A 16,343-nucleotide genomic window follows, 5' to 3' on the forward strand; every position below is an offset into this window, starting at 1 on the left:
TTTAAGGTCTGCCAAAAGCTGGAATAAAAAGGTGTGGCTGTCTTTTTAAAATCCACACCTTTGGCAGACTCAGATTTTTTTTTAATTCCAGCTTTTGGTTGACCTTTAAAAAAGCCTAAGGATTAAAAAAATATATTTTCTTAAGATGAAGATTTAAATATATGTATATATATATATATACAATTTCAAGCCTTAGGCATAATCTAAAAAAAAATAAAATTTTTGTTTTAAATCCTTACTTTAGGCTGCTTAAAAAAAACATAAGGCGGACTAAGAAAAAATATATTTTTAAATCCCAGCCTTTGACCTTTAAATATACTTTTTTAAATTCACGCCTTTCGAAGATCCTAACAAAATATTTTTTTAATTTTAGGACAAAATTTTTTTCAGAAGTTTAGATTAAAAAAAAAATATTTTTTTGAGAGTACCAAGACTAGGACAAAAATATTTTTTTCAGAAGTTTAGATTAAAAAAATATATATATTTTTTGAGAGTACCAATGGTGTGGAGTTTTAAAAAAATATTTTTTTTTATACTCTGCTTTAGACGTACATAAAAAAAACATTTTTTATGAGTCCACCAATGGCGTGAATTCTGAAAAAATATTTTTTTGAATCCACCAAAGGCGTGAATTCTTAAAAAAATATTTTTTATATCCTGCCGTAGGTGTGGATATTTGTTTCCATTATGCCGAAGGCTTGAATTTTCAAAAAAATAATAAGATTTTAAGATTTACAAAAAATTTCCAGACCCTTTTATTCTACATAAACATTATTTTTTGTAAACAGTTTAAAATTCAAGTTTTTATCAATAAATTATATCAATTTCAATTTCCATTTCGTTTGATATTTTATTTTAGTTTTTCTATTTTTTTTTCAAGAGGAAGAAAATTTAAGCTTATTTGCTGAAAGTCTTTTCATAGAGTTTTCGATTAAAAAATAAAAAAAAAACCTACCACCAAAAATATGATTTTTCAATTCATTGTATTTTTTTCTAATTTTTTAAAAATATAGATGTTAGTTTCCTGGAGGTTTTGTTTTACTTATTTACAAAAAAAAAAGTTATTGACATTAATTTGTTGTTTGTCATTTTTTTTTATATAATAATAGTATTTGCAAGTATATAGATCTGTTTCTTGTTTTTTTTTCAATTTTTTCTTAGTAATACAAATTATAAAATGTGCAATTGTTTAAAAATGTTTTCCCTCTTTTCTTTTATTATTTTTTTTTTGCTTGGTATTGCTCTTAAAAATCTATATGCAAGTTATTTTATATATTTTTTATTGCCTTAAAAAACTAAAACTTATAAAACTAGTTTTTTTTTTTAATTTATTTTTATCTCTTAAGATTCTCTGTATTTATGTTGTATGTATTTTTATATTTTTAATTTCTTGAATTGACCAAGAAATGTGGTTGTTTATTTTTTGTTATTATTATTATTAAGAACTAGTACAAATATCACGTTTTCCAGCTTAAAAAAAAAAAAACAAAAATAATTTCATTTAATGATGTCTTGTTAGTTGTGGTTATTAATTTGTTTATTAAGTTGTGTTGTTGTTGTATTAGTATTTTTTTAGGTTAAGAAATTATGAAAATAGGGGGAAAAATTAAAAAGAAATCATGTAGTGTTTTTAATAGGAACAAAATAGGTATGAGGAAGTGGACTAAATAAAATGGGCAGAGTATAAAAATATATTTTTTAAATTCTCACCTTATAGGTAGACTTGAAAAATTTATATTTTTTAAATACCAGCCTTTGGTAGACCTTAAAAAATTTTTTTTAAAAAATTCACACCTTAGGCAGATTCTAAAAAAAAAATTTTAATCCATACATTGGCAGGCTTAAAAAAAATATATTTTTTAAGTTAAAAATTCTCACCTTAGGCAGAATCTAAAAAATATATATTTTTAATTTTTTTTAAATCTTCACCTTAGGCAGTCTTTGGCGGTCTTAGAAAAATTTATATTTTTTAAATACCAACCTTTGGTAGATCTTAAAAAAATATTTTTTTAAAAATTCACGCCTAAGGCAAAATTTAAAAAAAAATATTTTTAATTTTTTTGTTTAAATCCTGACCTTAGGCAGTCTTTGGAAAAAAAATATATTTCGAAGTCCTCACCTTAGGCTGTCTTAAAAATATATTTTTTTAAATCCTCACCTTAGACCGAATTAGAAAAAATATATTTTTTAAATCCCAACCTTTGGCAGACCTCTAAAAATATTTTTTAAACAATTCACACCTTAGGCGGAATCTAATTTTTTTTTCGATTTTTTTAATCTTCATCTTAAGTAGACTTAGAAAAAAAATATTTTTTAAATCCTCACCAATGTTTTTTTTTTTTTTTAAAAAGCAGCCTAAAGTGAAGATTTAAAACAAAAATTTTAAATGTTTTTTACATTATGCCTAAGGCTTGAGATTGTAAAAAAATATATATTTTTTTAAATCTTCATCTTAAGAAAAAATATTTTTATAAATCCTTAGGCTTTTTTAAAGGTCTGCCAAAAGCTGGAATTTAAAAAAAAAAATATTTTTTTCTGAGTCTGCCTAAGGTGTGGCTGTCTTAAAAAAATATCTTTTTAAAATCCACACCTTTGGCAGACTCAGAAAAAATATTTTTTTAAATTCCAGTTTTTGGCAGATCTTTAAAAAACCCTAAGGATTAAAAAAAAATATTTTTTCTAAGATAAAGATTTAAAAAAATATAGTTTATTACAATTTCAAGCCTTAGGCAGAATCTAAAAAAAAACATTTAAATTTTTTGTTTTAAATCCTCACTTTAGGCTGCTGTAAAAAAAACATTTTTTTTAATCGTCACCTTAGGCGGACTAAGAAAAAAATTATTTTTAAATCACAGCCTTTGGCAGACCTTTAAAAATACTTTTTTTTAATTCACTCCTTGCGAAGATCTTAACAAAATATTTTTTTTAATTCAGCCTTTGGAAAACCTTTAAAAATATATTTTTGTTTTTAAGTCCAGAAAAAAATATTTTTTAAGGCTTACCAAAGGCCTTGTGTGAATCCTTAAAAAAATAGTTTTTAAAAAATTCACGCCTTTGGTGGACTCATAAAAAATGTTTTTTTAAAAAAACCAGGCAGGATATAAAAAATATTTTTTAAAAATCCACGGCTTCGGCAGGGTTTAAAAAAGTGTCGTTTAAAAATCCACGGCTTCGGCAGGATTTAAAAAAGTGTAATTTAAAATTTCACATCTTCGGCAGAATCTAAAAATCCACGCCTTCGGCAGGATCTAAAAAAATATTTTTTAAAAACATTTTTTTTTTTTAAATCGTCACCTTAGGCAGACTAAGAAAAAATATATTTTAAAATTCCAGCCTTTGGCAGACCTTTAAAAATACTTTTTTAAATTCACGCCTTGCGAAGATCTTAACAAAATATTTTGTTTTAAAATTCAGCCTTTGGACAACCTTTAAAAAATATACATTTTTTTAAATCAAGCCTATAGTAAACCTTTAAAAAATATTTTTTAAAGGCTTAAAAAAATATTTTTTTAAAAATCCACGCCTTTGGTGGACTCATAAAAAATGTTTTTTTTAAAAATCCAGGCGGGATATAAAAAAATATTTTTTAAAAATCCACGGCTTCGGCAGGATTTAAAAAAGTGTCATTTAAAATTCCACATCTTCGACAGGATCTAAAAAATAATTTGTAAAACTCCACGCCTTCGGCAGAAATATTTTTTAAAATATTTTTTTAGATCCTTAACCTTAGGCGGACTAAGAAAAAATATATTTTTAAATCCCAGCATTTGGCAGACCTTTAAAAATACTTTTTTTAAATTCACGTCTTGCGAAGATCCTAACAAAATATATATTTTTAAATTCAGCCTTTGGAAAACCTTTACAAAATATATATTTATATAAGGTTTACCAAAGGCCTTGTTTGAATCCTTAAAAAATATTTTTTAAAAATCCACGCCTTTGGTGGACTCATAAAAAATGTTTTTTTTTTAAATCCAGGCAGGATATAAAAAAATATTTTTTAAAAATCCACACCTTTGGTGGACTCATAAAAAATGTTTTTTTTTTAATCCAGGCAGGATATAAAAAATATTTTTTAAAAATCCACGCCTTTGGTGAACTCATAAAAATGTTTTTTAAAAATCCAGGTAGGATATAAAAATATTTTTTTTAAAATCCACGGCTTCGGCAGGATTTAAAAAAGTGTCATTTAAAATTCATCGACAGGATCTAAAAAAATATTTTTTAAAAATCCACGCCTTCGGCAGGATCTAGAATTTTTTTTTTTTAATTTCAAGCTTTCGGCGGGATATAAAAAAGTATTTTTTTAAAAATCCACGCCTTCGGCAGGATCTAACAATTTTTTTTTTAATTTCAAGCCTTCGGCAGGATATAAAAAAGTATTTTTTTTTATTTCAAGCCTTCGGAAATTTCAAGTCTTATAAGGGCCTTTGAAAAAATATTTTTTATTTTAATTTGGGGAATAAATTCTATAAGGCTTTTTAAAAAATAAAATATGTGTGTGTTGTTGTTTATGTGATGTTTTGTCTTTTTTGTTGTTGTTGAATAGTTCATTGTTGTTGTTGATTGGTTGGTTGGTTTGTGTATTGTATTGAGTGTGTTGTTTTTTTTTTATTAACATAAATAAATAATACAAATAAAAATTATACTAGAAATAATAATAATATATAAACAAAAAATATATTAATTAAGCTAAAGGAGAAAAAAATAATGAAGAAAAAGAAAATAAGTAAGTAAACATAAATACAATAGTTTTTTTTTTTTTTTGTTTGCAATTGATTTTTGATTAAAGAAATTCTTAAAGAATTACATATATGTATATATAATACAATACCACAAGAAAAAAAAAACCAAAAAAAAAAATCCGAAATTCATGTTGGTCCTTATATATAATAATTAATTAAAAAAATGAAAACAAAAAAATATATTTTTTTTCAAATCTGTAATTTTAGCCAAATCTCTGGGTGTTTTGTATGGATTTTTTTCTTTGTGACAAGTTAAGTATTGGAATTTATTTTTATTTCAAAGATTCAATTTCTATTTTTTAATATTGCTATTTTTTGAAGCTTGTGTGTGTGGTTTTAAATTTTTTTGTTTTCAACACATTATGGCTACTACAATTTGTTTTTGCTATTCAATTTTCCATTTATATTGAATTTTGTAATGTGGCATTTGTTGTTTTTAAAAATATTTTTTTTAATTACATTTTTATATTGCAATGTAATATTTTAACTTAAATTCTATGGGGTTTGTTTACAAAAATATTTAATTTTTTTGTTATTTTTTGGAAATTTTAAATTTTTTTGTCTTGTAACAATTTGTATTTCGTTAGTTTTTTTGTAATTACTTTTAGGTTTTTTTTTTTTCTTTTTAAGATTTATAAAAAAATAAATTATGTCCCTTTTCGTTTTAGGAAGAAATATAACAACAGTTCAAGATTTGTTTTTTGTGGAGGAAAGAATACAGAAAGAAAAAATAATAGATTGACAAGTCGAGTTTGAAATTTAACATCCAAATTTCGGGGGGTGGGGGTGTTTGAACTTTGCAGCTTAAAGAAAAAAAAAATAATAAAAAAATTAAAATCGGATTTCAGTTAAATGCAAATTAAGGCAAATAAATTTGCTCAAAGGCAGGGCATGTTCCGCTCATTTGATTTGGGTCATATGGGTCATTAATAAGGCCTTCTGGCTGTCTAGTAGAAAACCTGCCTTTTGACTCATACAGTAGGAGGGGATTTCATCTCTTAAAAGGGTGTAAATTAGGCTCTCAAAAAAAATATATATTTTTTTAAATCCATGCCTTGGGAGAATTTTCAAAAAAATATTTTTTAAAAATTCCCGTATTTGGAAAAGTCTTAAAAAATATTTTTTAAATCCAAATACGAAGTCTTAAAAAATATTATTTTAAATCCAAATCCTTGCCGAAGTCTTAAAAAATATTTGTTTTAAATTCAAATAACTCTTAATGGAGTCTTTAAAAAATATTTTTTTAAATCCAAATCCTTGGCGGAGCCTTAAAAAAATATTTTTTAATCCAAATCCTTGGCGGAACCTTAAAAAAATATTTTTTAATCCAAATCCTTGGCGGAGTCTGAAAAAATATTTGTTTTATATTAAAATCCTTAGCGGAGTCGTAAAAACCTTTTTGAATAATTCAATCCCTTTGAAAAGTCTTAAAAAATATTTTTTAATTTTTAATTCCTTGGAGGAGTTTTAAAAAAATATTTTTTTAAAATTCAAATCCTTGGAGGAGTCTTAAAAAATATTTTTTAAATTTCAAATCCTTGGCAGAATGTTCATCCACGCCTTAAGCGGACTATTAAAAAAATATTTTTTTAAAAATCCACGCCTTAGGCGGACTATTAAAAAATATTAAAAAAAAAAATTAAAAAAATATTTTTTTTAAAAATCAACGCCTTGAAAAAATCGATTTTTTAATGAAGTCATTTGGTCCTCTCGATGAACGCCACTTGATCCTTTTGAAGTATTTTTTTAATAGTTCGCTTAAGGGACTATTAAAAAAATATTTCAAAAAAAATCTTCAAAAAATATTTTTTAAAAATCAACGCCTTGAGGCCATTTTGGTCTTCTTTTATAAGGACATTTGGTTTTCTTGTAGAAGGTCATTTGGTCTGCTAGTTGAGGCCATTAGAAGACCCATTGAGCCTTCGAATAAAATACCACTTGAAACCCATTTTAAATTCCATTACAATTCAAACTAAATTTGAATTTAAAATGCTAATTTCTAATTGACAAATACCCTACTTTTCAGGACAGCATGCCCTTCAAAACGTTGCCTAGAGATTCACATCAAATTGTTTTTCTTAAGGTATTAGGAATGTTTTTACAAATAAAGTATGGAATACATTTGAATATAAAAAAAATCAAAATAAATGCTTCTAAGCCCCCCAAAAATTTGGATGTTAAACCTCAACTACAACTTATCAAACACAACAAAGAAAAATAAAGAAAAAAGCAAAATCAAAAGGAAAAAAACTCAAAATTCTATACCAAAACAAAACGTCCAATATACCAAAAGGCATTTGAACGTGGTTTCCACCACCATCCAAATAAACGACTCAAATCGAAAAGGGATTTACAATTCCATATTCTATATGTTAATGCAGCAGTAGATGAGGAGGATGACGATGATGATGACGACGACGAGGATGAGGACGACAACGATGATGTCGACGACAATCTCGATCTCTTTGATAATGACAACTGTGTAGCAGTGCGTAGAGCATGAAAAGTTTTTCAACTTTTATGCTTCAATAACCACTATACGGCACAGCCGGTACGGGTACCATACATAATTTTCAATTCGGGATAAATGATTTTACGTATCAGTTGATTTGTTTTACCGGCTAGCATGGCACGTCGTGTGTCCTTTTTCAGGACTTTAATGCCGGGTTTGTGTACGAGGAAGGCATTGTCTAATATATGAAATTCATAGTCTAGAACACATAAGGCATAGCCCTGAAAATAGAAATGAAGTGTTTTCAAAAAAATTGAACTATAAATCTTTTTATGTTGTTGCATACCTGTGTCATTTTATCACTTTTGCCCTCCCAGCTGAGACGTTCGTCATAGTGGGGCTCGGCGTTTGTTCCAATGTAAATGGGTTCCCAGTGTACAAAGTAACCGGTTCGCTTTCCAATATGGAAGACACTTAATTCGTCAGTTTCGTTGGCAGCCATCCATTCTTTGGATTTCGGTACACCATGACAGCTGGCGCAGACGCGTTTATGGAATGGTATGGCTTTGCCCGTGCGCAGGAACTCTTGTAATTCAGTTTTATCACGGGGTACAGGACTGCTCTCCTCCACTTCGAAAATGGACAAGGGGAAAACACTGCGAAGAAACAAAGGATATAAGAATCAATATTTATTTCAAAATAATTAAGAAAAATAAATTCAAAATATTTTTAAAAATCCACGCCTATTGTAGACTCTCCAGCAAATCTGTGAAGCGCATCCGCTCTTCAAAAGGTCCGCAACCTTCACCCAAGAAGACGATGACTTCTCGTCTGGCTGACCCTTCTGGACAACAAACGGTGGAGAAACAGCCCAGTACAGAGAAGGCATCAACCTCCTCTGGAAAGGTAAACTCCAAGGTTCCGCTGACGAAGACCTTCAAGTGGCAATCATTGAGAAAACTGTCTGTCTGTGGGTCGGGTCTGACCAGGGAGATCGTCAGTTTGGCAGTGCCTTCAAAGTCATCAATTGTTTGAACAGGAAATCTAAAAATTTCTCGTGAAAACTGTTGGCGGCTTTGGTGCACTCCGGGAAGGAGCCAACCTTGCTGCCGTCTCCCTATCCGAGATCCCGGGTCCTCTCAGCCTGGGTTCCCCCACCTTCAGTGGACAAGGAACTCCTGCTGAAAATGTTGGCGCTTCAAAATCCCAGCCTGACTACATGGAGCTGGATTGTTGTCAGTCTAGCCTCTTTGTAACGAGGATGGAGGGATGGTCGCAAGAGTAGCAGTTGACCCACCGGGGTAGGCAAATCTCAGGGAGCGTGAGAGAAAATTGGAGTTCGCTTCAGGATTGGTTCGGTTTCGTCTGAACACATCCACCGAAACTTAATAGGATAAGGAAAGCGGCAAAGGCTGCGCATCCTGCAGATTAATCTGCATCATTGCAAGGCCGCAGCCGCCGAACTACTCCTGTCCTTCACGAACTCTGAAGCGGACATCGCCTTTGCCACTCTGCTCTCCTCAGTCTATATGCCTTTTGAGGAACTGGATCCACCAAACACCAGTGTACGAAAGATGCTTGACGAAATGACGAGCACCTGCAACGTCATCTTGGGATGCGACGCAAACGCTCACAATTTCCAATGGGGTAGCAAGGTCACTAACAAACGAGGTGAGTCTATTTTCGATTTTATTCTATCCTATACTTTAGGTATCCGACCTTTAAAATGTGGGATAGAGAGGAGATCATTGACTTAACCCTCTCAAATCTAGATGACTCCGTCACCAGTAATTGGAGGGCATCAGATGAATGTTCCTTTTCGGATCATTTGAAGATTTTCTTCAAGAAAAAAATTTTTTTTAAAAAAAGCCACGCCTTTTGTAGACTCTTCAAAAAATATTTTTAAAAAAATAATTTTTTTTAAAAGATCTGACATCTTTATATGCATTTTAAAATATTTTTGAAAAATATTTCTACTCACCGTGGTGCCTTCCTATTCAAATAAGGCTCATTGCGGGCAATCATTTCCAAGAATTTCTTAACCAATCCTGGATTTGGATACAGCTCAATATCGGAGGCCAATATGAAGTGAGTAATGGCTGCATCACGGGCAATATTACGTCCCACATTAACCGGATACAACAGCTTCTTTTGTGTCTTATATAAATGACCCGATGTGATATTGACATATGGCGGCGGTAGGGTACAATTGTAGCCCACCTTGAGAGCATCATAGTATTTGGGTATCGTTTTGGGGATATGTTTCGTACTAAAGTATACATGGAAAGTGGCATACATGCGCACTAAATTACTATTGGGCAAGCAGTCTCTTAAATATTTAATGGAATCCAATGTTGGTTGGAAATCAGTGCCGGGTGCATGCATTGCTATGCTAATGGGAGCATTCCATCTGAAACAAAAAAAAAAAGTTATTAATATTCTGATAAATTTTATGTATGTGTGTGCCTTACCTTTCCAACAATGGTATCAGATTATCTAAAAATGTATAATCTGCATGTGTAGTATAGGTTATCGATTCATGGCACTTAAGTTCACCATGTTCAGCGCGAACATAATTCTTTAATACCCAAAAATCTCCACGTTGTAGAGTTTCGGCTTCATATGATCGATCATAGCATTTCAAGATGCTACGCAATCGTTCGTCAAAGTCTTTTTCATCACCGCTAACCAAATAATTTGGATCGGCGGCATTTGTGTTATTTACAAAATTACTATTGGCATTGCCACTGCCGATATTACCAATAACATTGGCTGGATCACCAATATCGGGATCCATTTCAGGAGCATCGGCATCTTTTACCGGTGGCTGTTGTAAATCATGTGAACCACCACCTGCGGCAGCAGAGCCGGCATTGCCGCTTACATCAGCCTTAAGTTCTGTGGGAGGCTTGGGAGGATCATCATTCATTTCCTGTCAAAAGAAAAATTGGAAATTTTATTTTTGAAAAAGGAGTTTGTTAATTGAAAAAAATACAGTAAGTAAAGGTCCAAAGTCGGCCAATGCCGACGAATAGATAAAAATACACTACGTTATAGACCTTTCGTATGCTATTTACATAAAATCGCACGAAGTTCTGTATGGTAGCTATATCGAAATGTTATGTTATTCCAGAACCAATTCAGTACGCTATGCAGAATTTTGAGCCAATCGGACAAACTTTTTGGGCTTCGTAGTAGTATTTGCAAGAATTCGGACAAAATTGTGTATTGGAGCTGTACCTAAATCTGAACCGAATTGAACCAAACTTAACACACATTATTTTGGACCGAATTCATTCAACTATACAATATTTTTGTAACAATCGGACAGACTAAGGAGGGTTTGGTGCACCATTTACATGAAATCGGATGAGGTTTTGTATAGGAGGTATACCATAATTTGAACCGATTTTAATCAAACTCCACACAAAACATTCTAGACCCTATCCAATAGACTAGGCAAAATATTGTGACAAACGGACAATCTAAGGAGGCTTTGGGACACTACTTCAAATCGGACGAAGTTATGTATGGCAGCTATATATAAATATGAACCAATTTGAACAAAACTCAGCACACGTCATTCTAGTTCTCACCCACTACGCTATGCAAAATGTTGTATCAATCGAACAAAATTAGGGGGGCTTTGATGCGAGATTTCAATGAAATCGGACGATTTGAACAAAAATCAACACACAACATGCTAGGCCCAATCCAATAGGATATGTAAAATATTATGACAATCGGCCACGATTTGGGTCTTCATTGCACCATTTACATGAAATCGGACGAAGTTTTGTATGAGAGGTATATCTAAATCTGAACCGATTTTTACCAAATTTTGCGACCATCAGGAACATTTAGAACAGAAACAATAGAACAAAATCAGGGGGCTTTGGTGCACGATTTACATGAAATCGGACGAAGTTTTATACTCCCGTATGTCTAAATCTGAACCGATTTCAATGACACTTAACACACTTCATGTTATTACCTATACAGTATACGATGCAAAATTATGTATCAATCGGACAGACATAGGAGATTTTGTGCACTATTTACAGAAAATCGGATGAAGTTTTATATGGGAGCTAAATCTAAATCTGAACCCATTTGAACCAAACTTTACATACTTCATTGTATACCCATACCAGTACCCGATGCAAAATTATGTTTCAATCGAAAGGACATAGCACATTTGATGCACCATTTGTCTGAAATCCGACGATGTTTTGTATGGTAGCTACATCTAAATGTGAATCGATTTGATCCAAACTCAACACAGGCAATTCTAGACCTAATTCAGAAGGCTATGCAAAATTTTGTACCAATCGTTCAGATATTTCGGCTTTTATGCAATATTTGTCTGAAATCGGACGATTTCATAAATTTCATTAGATTGCATTCTTGAGCCAATAGAATGACCTGTGCCAAGTTTCAAAGCAATTGGATAATAAATGCCAACTTAGGAAATTAATGTTTATGCAAACGGACCGAAGTTCCGACGTAAAGTTTTGCTAAATCCTCCGAAATATCTGAGGGTCTATCTTGTTTCCTTTCGCACCTAATACCTTGTGGCCTATTAATAATTACCAGTTATTACATTATAGTTTTTTTGATTAATAATTACTTACCATTTTCGCCAGGGCTTCTCTCACCATACCCCTTTCCGCTTGTTGCTGTTGTTGCTGCATCGCACTTGGCTGTTCTTGTATTACAAATTGTGACCCGGACGTCAGGGTATAACGATTTCCAATCATAAGATGACTGCAGATATATAAAATCACAGCAATATTGATGAGTATACTGCAACGCAGTAACCAGTTGCGTCGTGTAAACATTTTCTGGCCCAGTGGTTCGAAACGCATTTTAAATGCGTTTTCCAATGTGGCTGTTGAATTTAACGTTTTGTAAGTAATTTTGAGGCCGTTTGCTGTACACACTCGCGGCAATCTGGATAATATGCAAGTTCCTCCACCAACAACACTTGGAAGAAGTTCTAGGAGGTTGCTCTATTGTTTTGTAATAACGACGAAGAAGGAAGAAAAACGTAAACTGGAACAAGTGTAACAACTGTAATGAGAAAAAGAAGAAGTGGGTATTAAAAAATTAAATTTGAATTAAATTAAAAAAAATAAATTTTAAAAAACCTTAACGTCTAGACAACACAAAACAGACACTTATCGGTCCACCAAGCAACCACCTCTCGAGATTCTATTGCGGCCCACACTCACTACTCGTCTACTCAGTTAAGTAACTTCTTAGGAAATGCGACAAAATGACATGTAAACAAAAAAAATAGTACCACAATTTGAATGGGATCTGTGATAACGGTAAAACAATGTAAACAAATAAATAAAAAACACACTGTGATTAGATAAAGAGAGGAAGCAACACACAAACAACAACAACACCATCAAACTGCCAACAGTAGCTGTAGCACAGCATAACAATTGATGTGAGAGATCAGCTGTTATAACTCACAGACGTCATAGGGGATCATTCAAATGAGATTGTGCTCGTCGCGCGCTCTTTCTCTCTCTGTCACTCCTTCTCCAACGAGTTTAATCTCTTTTTCTTAGAAAAACCATGTATGAAAACAACAAAAATAATGCAGTGATTGATCATGATGCTGTTTGAAATAGATAATTGTTTTAAAAAATATTTAAAGAAAATAATACCGAACAGAGATGACTGGAGTAAATTTTAATAAAAGAAATAGATGAATTTGGTGACAAGTTAAAAGGCCAGTCGGTGAGTTATAAAGGCGAACATAATTGAACAAGGAGGAGCCTTTGGGAGGTATGGATTCTTCCTTAGGAGGTATGGATTCTTTAAAAATAATATTAAGAGGCCCTAAAGTAGCCATGCATATTTAAAAAAATATATTTTTTGAAGGTTTTAACAACAAAGGCGTAGATGCCATATATCCGTCCGATTGCATGAAGCTGGCCTGCAAGAGCCGTTATATCCGGTCGATTGAGACAAAATTCTAGACCCAACCCACCTGGATTGGGTCTAGAATGAAGTGTGTAGATTTTGGTTCAAATCGGTTCAGATTTAAATATAGCTTCCATAAACAAATTCGTCCGATTTCTTGTAAATCATGCCCCAAAGACCCAAATTGTGGCCGATTGTCTCAAAATTGTGCATATTCTTCTGAATTGGATCCATTTTGCATAGCACACTGAATTGGGTCTAGGATAACGTGTACCAAATTTGCTAAAAATCGTTTAACATTTCGATATAGCTACCATATATAGCGATGTCATGCAAATGTCACCCCGGAAGGCCCATAGCGTGGTGCATTGGGTCTAGAAAATCTATTGTATCTAGTCCTAGGCCCTGTCCGACTTAGACCCTTTCCATACTGTATTTTTTATTCAATAATTCCCTTTTCAAAACAAAAATTTCCTATTTTTCTTTTGACTGGAAATGAATGATGATCCTCCCAAACCTCCCACAGAACTTAAGGCTGATGTAAACGGAAATGCCAGCTGCTGTCGCCGCTGGTGGTGGTAGTGGTTTAATGATTTACAACAACCACCCGTAAAAGATGCCGATGCTCCTGAAATGGATCCCAATATTGGTGATTCAGCCAATGTTATAGGGAATATCCGGAGGCCTTCAAATGGGCGTGCTTTTTTTAAATATACAAGACAATTTTAACTTCTTTTGGTATTTTATTTAACGAACATATTTTCCATACAACTAAAACCAGTTTAGATTTAAGATTTCAAAATTAAATACATCTTTCGAAATTCCACACAAAAAACACAAATATTTAAAAATCCATGCACAACTTTGCTTAATAACTATTTCCAATTTCCCAAGACTATCCCTACTTCTTTCCAAAGAAACTCATAATATTCGATTGTTTTCCCTTGGTGGCAGCGGCTGCTGCGGCCTTTGTGGATTTTGGTGACGTCTTCTTTGTTTCCGAAGGTGAGGATTTCTTGGCTGGTGAGGCTTTAACAGATGCCGAGGCTGGTGATTTCTTTTTAGCAGCCGGTTGGGCCTTTTGTTTTGGTTTTTTAGTTATGACAAAACCTTCTTCATCTAAATAGGTTTCCGATTTGGAAACATTTGCCTCATCCTCCTCATCATCGTTATTCTGCTTAGATTCATCAAGTTTTTCTTGTTTCACAACAGGTTGTTCATCTGCCTCATCATCATCGGAATCAATAATGCGACGACGTTTGGAAGTAGTGGGTTTCGATGAAGCTTCATCCTCATCGGCATCCATTTCAACATCAGAGGAAATAATATCCCTTTTCAGGGCTTCCAATTTTTCTTCTTCATCTGATGATTCAGCTTTATCTTCCTCGTCCTCATCATCATCAAAGAGTTGTATGGATGTATTGGTTGTTGGTTTCTTAATTGCCTCCGAGGCTTTAGGTTTGGGTTTTTCGGTTGGTTTCTCGGTTTGTTTTTTGAAAAAGTCTTGCATTTTCTTGGGTGTAGGAGGTTTAACCACTCCCGTTGCAGGTTTGGTTTCTTTGGTGTCCTCTGTTTTCTTGGCGGATGCTGCAAAGAAACTATTAATACCTCCGGCCTTTTTGTTGGTGGTTGCCTTTGCAGCAGCGGGAGATTTTTTAGTTTCTGGTGACGTTTTTGTGGGAGTTTTTTGCGTGGATTTTTTCTGGGTATCCGAGGAGGATTGTTTGCTGTTGGATGCCTCGCCGTTAGAGGTTTTCTTTGGTTCGGTTTTTATTTCCTTCTTTTCGGGGGGTTTTACGGTGGATGGTTTAGCACTGTCTGAGGTGGAAGTGCCATTGGCAATTGCCTTTGTACCAGCCCTTTGTTTTAGCTTAACATTCTCCTCAATGCTCATGGGTTTGAAAATGGCTGCGGGAGGTTTGGCACCACCAGCCACCTGGAGAAGGACGAAAACAATTATAATGTATTTATTTTAATTCTATGTGAGACCTACCTCCACGGCATATAGTAGGGATTGCGAATTTTTCAATTTCTTTAGCCATTCCTTGAGTTTGGCCTCCTCGACAATTTTATAGATTTCCTTTATTTGCTTATCCTCCTTTTGTTGTTCTCCATGTACAACATAGTGTTTTTCAAATTTCAGTTTCTGTTTGGTTTCTTGTTCTTTCACAAAATCTGCGACAATTTTGTCCACTTCCTTGTGGGCCAATTTGTAGTCATCCAAGAGTTGAGTGATAAGAACTTTTCGATCGAAACTTATTAAACAATTCTTTAAGTCTTCCTTGAGTTTTGTGCTGCCCATGGTGCTGAAGGGCTTGGATTTTCCACGGCTAATAAATAAATAACAACTGCTTTGGTTGGTAGCTCCAGAGGAATGTTTGCAAAAAATGCCCACAAAGCGGCAAAATAGCAAACTGAACGTAGGGATACTTCAATCGACTTTTGACTAATCGATTTATCGATAACAACAATGCCCATAGAAAGCTTGCAAAGTTATGGAAACTCAACACAACCACTGCTTAGGGGTTTATAGATCGACTTTCGACCTATACTCTGTGTGTTATCAACACTATAACAACACTGAACATATACCATAACAACACTGAACACACAGCTTAACACTAAAAGTAAAGAATAGCAATACGAACGTACGCCACGAGCCATATTGTCACAAAACAATACATGTAACGCCGTTAAAATAATGAAATGAGAGGCGGAGACAGAAAACAGTTTTTAAAGGGTAAATTATAAAGGATTATTTAAATAAAACTTATTTTGCGGAATTATTAAACGTTGGATTTAAAAAATATATTCAAGGGTCCACCAAATGTCGTGGATTTTCGAAAAAATATTTTTAGGGTCAAACACAAGGCGTGGATTTTTTAAAAAATATGTTTAGGGTCAAACACAAGGCGTGGATTTTTTAAAAAATATTTTTAGGGTCAAGCACAAGGCGTGGATTTAAAAAAAAAATATTTTAAGGGTCAAACACAAGGCGTGGATTTTTTAACAAATATTTTTAGAGTCAAACACAAGGCGTGGATTTTTTACAAAATATTTTTAGGGTCAAACACAAGGCGTGGATTTTTTAAAAAAATATTTTTGAAAGGCCTATCAAAAGACAGTAATATAAAAAAATTAGGAACTGCCCTGGGGCAATATTTTTTTTTTTAATTTGATTGTGAAGCCTCCATAACGTTGTGCGA

General features: G+C 32.7%; 2 protein-coding genes across 2 annotated transcripts; both read right to left on the reverse strand.

Moving 5' to 3' along the window:
* Positions 1–7,213: 7,213 nt before the first annotated feature.
* Positions 7,214–10,005, reverse strand: LOC133335464 (beta-1,4-glucuronyltransferase 1). The gene is made up of 4 exons (XM_061543738.1): positions 9,669–10,005; positions 9,179–9,607; positions 7,544–7,853; positions 7,214–7,478 (listed from the first exon to the last, which is right to left on the reverse strand). Exons 1-4 carry the CDS (start codon positions 9,992–9,994, stop codon positions 7,281–7,283), a joined length of 1,263 nt encoding a protein of 420 aa, XP_061399722.1. The 5' UTR covers positions 9,995–10,005; the 3' UTR covers positions 7,214–7,280.
* A 4,033-nt stretch (positions 10,006–14,038) lies between these two features.
* On the reverse strand, positions 14,039–15,439 carry LOC133335465 (DNA polymerase delta subunit 3-like). The gene is made up of 2 exons (XM_061543739.1): positions 15,131–15,439; positions 14,039–15,073 (listed from the first exon to the last, which is right to left on the reverse strand). Exons 1-2 carry the CDS (start codon positions 15,437–15,439, stop codon positions 14,039–14,041), a joined length of 1,344 nt encoding a protein of 447 aa, XP_061399723.1.
* Positions 15,440–16,343: the final 904 nt, after the last annotated feature.

Source organism: Musca vetustissima, unplaced genomic scaffold (genome assembly GCF_032173495.1).
Source record: "Musca vetustissima isolate MV318-11 ecotype Yass unplaced genomic scaffold, APGP_CSIRO_Mvet_v1 utg2059, whole genome shotgun sequence".
Classification (NCBI taxonomy): domain Eukaryota; kingdom Metazoa; phylum Arthropoda; class Insecta; order Diptera; family Muscidae; genus Musca; species Musca vetustissima.

Coding starts and splice junctions, on each gene's coding strand:
- LOC133335465 (XM_061543739.1), bottom strand. CDS start 15,439: ATGGGCAGCACAAAACTCAAGGAAGACTTAAAGAATTGTTTAATAAGT. Junction 15,074..15,130: donor CCCTACTATATGCCGTGGAG/GTAGGTCTCACA, acceptor GTCCTTCTCCAG/GTGGCTGGTGGTGCCAAACC.
- LOC133335464 (XM_061543738.1), bottom strand. CDS start 9,994: ATGGATCCCGATATTGGTGATCCAGCCAATGTTATTGGTAATATCGGC. Junction 7,854..9,178: donor TTGAATAGGAAGGCACCACG/GTGAGTAGAAAT, acceptor GTTTCTTCGCAG/TGTTTTCCCCTTGTCCATTT. Junction 7,479..7,543: donor AAAGTGATAAAATGACACAG/GTATGCAACAAC, acceptor TTCTATTTTCAG/GGCTATGCCTTATGTGTTCT.